This window comes from Arvicola amphibius, chromosome X (genome assembly GCF_903992535.2).
Source record: "Arvicola amphibius chromosome X, mArvAmp1.2, whole genome shotgun sequence".
Classification (NCBI taxonomy): Eukaryota; Metazoa; Chordata; class Mammalia; order Rodentia; family Cricetidae; genus Arvicola; species Arvicola amphibius.
The window spans coordinates 52,119,238-52,126,045 of record NC_052065.1 but is presented as its reverse complement, the minus strand read 5'-3'; the positions used below and the strand labels follow the sequence as shown (position 1 = coordinate 52,126,045).

Sequence of the window (6,808 nt, the reverse complement as noted above, 5' to 3'; positions counted from 1 at the left end):
GAGTCCTCGGGAAAAAGGGAGGGACTGAGGAAAGACGCATTGCGGATAAAGGTAGGGGGCTGGTGTGCTGGGCCAGGGGGTGGGACCAAAAGGCGCAGCGCATCTGTTGGAGGGGTGGGTGCGTAAGAAGAAGGGGAGGAACCTCCTCCGTCCACTGTCAACCTGGTTGGCGGTGGGAGAGTGTGCTGGCAAAGAGGCGGGATCTCCTCCAAGTGCACATGCGCGACAAGGGCTTCGGGATGAAGCTTTTGTTGGGAAAGCAAGCGGGACTCTTATTTGGACAGCTCGCTGGTGCGCATGCGCAAGCCTTCCTGAGGTGGTGGGTGGTATATTAGGCGAAGAGGCGGGGTCGCCCGAGCTGCCGCGCTGGCATTTTCTCCTGGACGCGGAGCGAGAGAGTGCGCCTGCCGAGAGCCGAGCCCAGCAGTCCGGATCCTCTGAGTCGTGAAGAAGGAAGGCAGCGAGGAGGCTGGGGTTAGAGCCTGAGGCAAGGTGAGACGAACCCCCAGAACGGGCATCTGCCCCCTGGTGCGGCGCCCCTCCCCCATCCTTTTATCCCGATCCCTTTACCCTGGATTTAGAAACCCCCTCCTGCTCGAGCCCCGATTCAAGCCCCCCTCCTGATCTTTTTTTCTTTAGAACCCCGTTCCTTCCCTGAATCCTTATCCAATTCCTTCGCGGAATCCTCAGATTTCCCGACCTTGATCCGTTATACGACGCCTCTTGATTCCAAACCGTAATTCAACTTCCCAGAAGCGAATCTTTCCCCTTCCTTCTCCCTCCCCCCGCCCCCCGAAAAATACCGCATTCGGAGCTCTTATCGGATTCCAGAACGCGGATTTGAAGCGTTTTCGCTGTCAGCGTCTGAAAATTTTAGATTGTCCATCGGGACGGCCGTTTACTTTTCCCGCTCCGGTTAGGCCTGTTTCTCCCCGTACCCCGCACCTCCCCCGCCCCCAGAATCAAACCACGCACGCACACACAATTTGGTCCTGCGTATTTTCCTTCTGTAGTATAATGCCTAGTTCCTCTCCCACACCCCCCTAGGCTCTGCTCTTGCCACCGAGACTAGAGCTATGGCTCAGAGACCGGACGGCGGTGCAGGCCTCCGCGGCTTCCAGGTGAGATTCCCCGGTCCCCATTCCTCCATTTTCCCTGCTGACAGATGACGCCCACCCCCGGCCCCTTAGGTGGCGCAAATCCCAGGATCTGATTTTGCCCCTCTTCCGGTCTAGACTCCGCTCGCTCTCAAATCTCTAGCGTTTATCGAATGGGGGGAGGGGCGTCCCTTTTCAGCCATCGGTCCCTGCTTAGAGAAAGGGGAGACCCTGTTAGTCAGGGCATTCTGCCCAGAGAATGCGGGTTGGGTAAGGAACCATTTTTTTTTCCATAACCCTGACGCGTGTAGAGACGTCTATCGCCCCATCCCCCAACCTCTCGCCTCCACCCTCCCCTTCTCCACGCAGCGAGACTCCCCCTCCACCCTCTCTGCTTATCCTCCTCCATTGCTTCTCCTCAGGTCTTGAGCTCCCCACCGCAAGCCTAAGCAGTCCGGCTCTAAACACGCTTGGGGTTCAGTGGTCGCACCACGCTCCTCACCAGCCCCTGCTGCGCCTGACTGCCCTCACCTTGCCCTGCCCCCTCTACCCTTAACCAAGTTTTGTTCCTGCCCCGCCCCTCTTTGACCCTCCTCTGCCCCCAGATTTGTGAACTGTGACTCTTGTCTACAGCTCCCCTGCTGCGTGTCCCCCTCCTTCTGATCTGGCTTAGAAGGCCCAGAGGTTGAAATGTCCCCCTCCTGTATTTGCAGGCTGAGGCCTCTGTCGAAGACGGCGCCTTGCTTGTGCAGACCTTGATGGAAGCCATCCAGATCTCCGAGGCTCCACCCACCAACCAGGCCATTGCAGCTGTCAGTGGGCAGAATGCTAGTCCCCAGAGTTCACAGCCCCCAACTGCCAATGAGGTGGCTGATACTGAGGTTTCAACAGCTGCTGCTAGGCCTAAGACAGGCTTTAAAGCTCAGAATACCACCACCAAGGGTCCAAATGATTTCTCTCAGGCCCGTAATGCCAGGGTGATGCCCAAGAACCAGTCTAAGGCGGCCTTTAAGTCACAGAATGGCACCGCTAAAGGCCCAAATGCTGCCTCTGAGTTTTCCCAGGCAGCAAGCACAGGCAAATCAGCAGCTAAAAAGTCTGAAATGGCCTTTAAGGCCCAGAATACCACTAATAAGGCAGGCCCCAGTGCCGCGTACAATTTCTCTCAGTCTCCCAGTGCCAATCAGATGGCCAACAACAAGCCTAAGACAGCTACTAAGGCTTGGAATGATACCACTAAGGTCTCTGCAGCTGGTGCCCAGATCCAGAATGTAAACCAGGCCAAGATGGCTGACATAGGGACCAGCCCAGGTATCTCTGAAACTGATGGCGCAGCTGCACAGACCTCAGCAGATGGCTCCCAGGCTCAGAATGTGGAGTCCCGGACTATAATTCGGGGCAAGAGGACCCGCAAGGTGAGATCCCTGCTAGCTTCACTCTGCTCTGGGTGCTCGCCTTTCTTTGAAGTACCTTTGCTCCAAACAAAATAAAGGGCATATATACCTGTATTTGGGCTAAGCTGTAGGGGCTGTTGAAGGTAAATGCTTATTCCTGACCCCTGATTGGCCACAGATTGATGGTGAGTCTATACAAGGACACAGATTATACGGATCACCATACCCCTGTGTATAGGTTATGTGGTCACATAGGAAAGGAGACGCTCTGGGCCCCCCTTTATAGTTGTCCTTGATCTGGTTTGGAGGTGAAACTCCTGCCTGAAAGACAATGAAAAAGTAGCATAAATGACACCTCAGTAGCCATTGGTCACCTTATGTTTGCTTTAACGTCCTAGGTTAGCTACTGGGAGGACTCAGGATTAATAGTGAAGCTGGAATTCTCTTTTCTCTTACAATGCAGATTAATAACTTGAATGTGGAGGAGAACAGCAGCGGGGATCAAAGGCGGGCCTCACTGGCTTCAGGGAACTGGAGGTCTGCTCCAGTTCCAGTGACCACTCAGAACCCACCTGGCGCACCCCCGAATGTGCTGTGGCAGACCCCACTGGCTTGGCAGAACCCATCAGGCTGGCAAAACCAGACAACCAGGCAGACCCAACCAGCACGTCAGAGTCCCCCAGCTAGGCAGACCGCATCAGCTTGGCAGAACCCAGTTGCATGGCAGAATCCAGTGATCTGGCCTAACCCAGTGATCTGGCAGAATCCAGTGATCTGGCCAAATCCCATTGTCTGGCCTGGTCCAATTGTCTGGCCAAACCCAATGGCCTGGCAGAATACAGCTGGATGGCAGACCCCACCCCCACCCAGCTGGCAGGCTCCCCCCAGCTGGCAGGGCCCTCAAGATTGGCAAGGCCCTCCAGATTGGCAGTTACCCCATGACTGGTCACTGCCTCCTGACTGGGCAGTTCCCACTGATTGGCCTTTTCCACCTGACTGGATCCCTACCGACTGGCCAATTCCACCTGACTGGCAGAACTTACGACCCTCGCCCAATCTGAGATCCTCCCCCAACTCTCGTGCCTCACAGAACCAGGGTCCACCACAGCCCCGAGATGTGGCCCTTCTTCAGGAAAGAGTAAGCGCTGCACCTCTTTTGCTGTTGTCCTTCCGTTTGTAATCAGCCAAGTTTGCTGCAAGCTTAATTTTAATTATTTCTTTCTCCCCAGGCAAATAAGTTGGTCAAGTACCTGATGCTTAAAGACTACACGAAGGTGCCCATCAAGCGCTCAGGTAGGTCCTGCCCATCCCTGAGCTCTTTGGGCATCCATCCCTTCCCTTCCATAGCTGTTGCTTCTGTGTGTACCTTTGAAGATCCTGACTCAGCTACCCTCACCAGGGCTGGCAAAGGGACTGCTACTTGGTACTCCCAGTCAGTCCCAGGGCTTCCCCTTGTCTCCTACAGAAATGCTGAGGGACATCATCCGAGAATACACTGATGTTTATCCAGAAATCATTGAACGCGCCTGCTTTGTCCTGGAGAAGGTAAAAAGCCAAATCTAAGAAGCTGGAATGATGGGGAAAGGCTCAGTTTTATAAGATTCCTACCTGAAAGTTCAGGGCAAGGCTTAATGGGGCTGTGACTGCCTGCCTATGTGACGATTATGCTAAACTGCTGTAATTTCATAATCTGTTTTCTTGCCCCTGTAGAAGTTTGGAATTCAGCTGAAGGAAATTGACAAAGAAGAGCACCTGTATATTCTCATCAGTACTCCTGAGTCCCTGGCTGGCATACTGGGAACGTAAGATGGGAAAGGAGGTGGAATATGGCCTTTCTCAGTGATGTTTTTTTTCCTAAGAATTTCAGAAGGTCATGGGCAGAGTGGGGGCATAATGATCCCCCCTGAGGAATACTGGAAAAGCTAAATTGATAAGCCTGCTGGGGTTTTCATGCAAATGGCTGCTGGCTATATATATGTATATATATATATATATATTCTTTTTTGTCCTCTAGGACCAAAGATACACCCAAGCTTGGCCTCCTCTTGGTGATTCTGGGCATTATCTTCATGAATGGCAACCGCGCCAGTGAGGGTGAGTGGCTGGACTTGCAGCTGGGGATTGCTACAACCTGATTCTCATGGTCATTTTCTGTGCCTTATCTCTCCTCTTGCCTCCTGTTACAGCTGTCCTTTGGGAGGCACTGCGCAAGATGGGACTGCGTCCTGGGTATGATTAGGCTCTTTCATCTCCTGTCTGTTTGAATTATCCTTTGGCAGCAGAGGGTGGTTCCAGGATTGCATTACATGATGGTCTTGTAGCAGCAGCGGGGGGAAGGGGTGGTGCTTTGGGGAAGTTTACATATTTGAATAGATGGGAAAACAATCTTGAATTCTCTCCCTCTTTTCTTCAGGAAAATTCTGATTGTTGTTTCCTTTTTTACCATCAGGGTCAGACACCCCCTCCTTGGTGATCTGAGAAAACTTCTTACTTACGAGTTCGTGAAGCAAAAGTAAGTGATTGCACTCGGTCTGCATCAGAAAGGGCTTTCTAAGCAGACTGCTTACAGCACACCGTATAAGGGTCACAGAATGTGTCTTTACACATTATGAGGTATTTTTTACAGACTGCCCATAAACGCAGACTTTTTTTTCCCACCTCAGATACCTGGACTACAGACGAGTGCCCAACAGCAACCCTCCTGAGTATGAGTTCCTCTGGGGCCTCCGTTCCTACCATGAGACTAGCAAGATGAAAGTGCTGAGATTCATTGCAGAGGTAATGGAGGAACTGGTGATAGGTTAATTGGGTTCAGTTCCCAGAACCCGTGTAAAAAAGCCACATGTGGTAGTGTGCGTTTGCAGTCTAGTCCTGGGGAGATGGAGAGCCTACTTGTCGAGAAACACTGTCTCAAATAAGGCGGATGGTACAAACAGCATTCTAATCTACTCCTATGAGTTTAGTCTTAGATTGCCATTTGGATTGCATCTAGTCTCTGGATATGCACTTACTATAATGCCCTCAGTTTCACCCATATTGTCACAAATAGGATTTTCATTTCTGAAGACTGAATAGTATTCCACTGTGTGTAATAACAATATTTTTCCATTCATCTATTGATGGGCACTACACTGATTATGTATCTTGGCTACTGTAAAAGGTTTCATTTGGTTTTCTGTTCCTCATCACAGGTTCAGAAGAGAGACCCTCGTGACTGGACTGCACAGTTCATGGAAGCTGCAGATGAAGCCTTGGATGCTCTGGATGCTGCTGCTGCTGAGGCAGAGGCCCGTGCTGAAGCAAGAACCCGCATGGGAATCGGAGATGAGGCTGTGTCCGGGCCCTGGAGCTGGGATGACATCGAGTTTGAGCTGCTGACCTGGGATGAGGAAGGAGAGTTTGGAGATCCTTGGTCCAGAATCCCCTTTACCTTCTGGGCCCGATACCACCAGAATGCCCGCTCCCGATTTCCTCAGGCCTTTGCTGGCCCCATTATCAGCCCCAGTGGTTCAACTACTGCCAACTTCGCCACCAACTTCGGTGCCATTGGCTTCTTCTGGGTTGAGTAAAACGTCAAGTAAGTAAATCACTCTGAATTAGGCAAATGGGATTCTTGGGGGAATACATGGTCAGTGGGGATTATAGTCACATTCCTGAGCTAGTAGTGATATACAAGCCGTGGTGGAGAAAAAAGAAGTACAAAGAACTACTATTTATTTGGTGTTTATGATCCTTATTACTTGATACAGCTTATTGACTTATTTTCCCCTTTTCTTATATTCACAGATACTGCTCATCGTTTGCAATAGTATTCCCTCTGAGTGAGGCTGAAGCCTCAGATTCCTTCAAAACACAGCTATCTAGAGAGCCACGTCCTGTTGACTGAGTGGCATGCAAGATAAATTTATTTGCTATTCTGTCTATTACTTTTTTTTTTCTTGTGTGTTGTCAAGTTTTGGTATCAGAAATAAATGTTGAAATTGCAAAGTGAATTAAATGTGCTCCTCTTTTTTGTGTGCATATCCAAAGAGAGGGATCAACATATTTATTGGCTCTAACCTGAAGGGCAGATCAGCTTTCAATATATGGAAATGTGGGTAGATGCAACTAACGGATCGGGAACAAAAGGAGGGAATGAGTGAATACAAGTGTTTATTAGATCTAAGGACTGGTGTAATTGTTTATTTAGTAAATAGCGTATAAATAATGCGTGTGATGGGCAATGCTGCTGTATAGGAAATGCGATGGAAGGTGTGGTGGTCAAAACAATTCCATTTAAGAAGACAGAAGGAATAAAACACCCAGTGGTGTTGAGAG

The 6,808-nt window shown here is 50.5% G+C and overlaps 1 protein-coding gene across 3 annotated transcripts; it reads left to right on the top strand.

Annotated features, from left to right (window-relative positions):
* The first annotated feature begins 315 nt into the window (after positions 1-315).
* On the top strand, positions 316-6,483 carry Maged1 (MAGE family member D1). 3 transcript variants are annotated; one of them, XM_038316307.2, is made up of 13 exons: positions 316-492; positions 1,048-1,121; positions 1,811-2,512; positions 2,955-3,629; positions 3,721-3,784; positions 3,957-4,036; positions 4,202-4,293; positions 4,506-4,585; positions 4,678-4,720; positions 4,941-5,003; positions 5,155-5,269; positions 5,683-6,068; positions 6,278-6,483. In XM_038316307.2, the coding sequence occupies exons 2-12, from the start codon at positions 1,077-1,079 to the stop codon at positions 6,058-6,060; spliced, it is 2,337 nt and encodes a 778-aa protein (XP_038172235.1). In that variant the 5' UTR covers positions 316-492; positions 1,048-1,076; the 3' UTR covers positions 6,061-6,068; positions 6,278-6,483. The 3 variants fall into 3 exon arrangements, with proteins under 3 accessions (XP_038172235.1, XP_038172237.1, XP_038172238.1); XM_038316309.2 differs by having other exon boundaries at positions 317-492; positions 1,811-1,963; XM_038316310.2 differs by having other exon boundaries at positions 318-492; positions 1,811-1,909.
* The last annotated feature ends 325 nt before the right edge of the window (positions 6,484-6,808 follow it).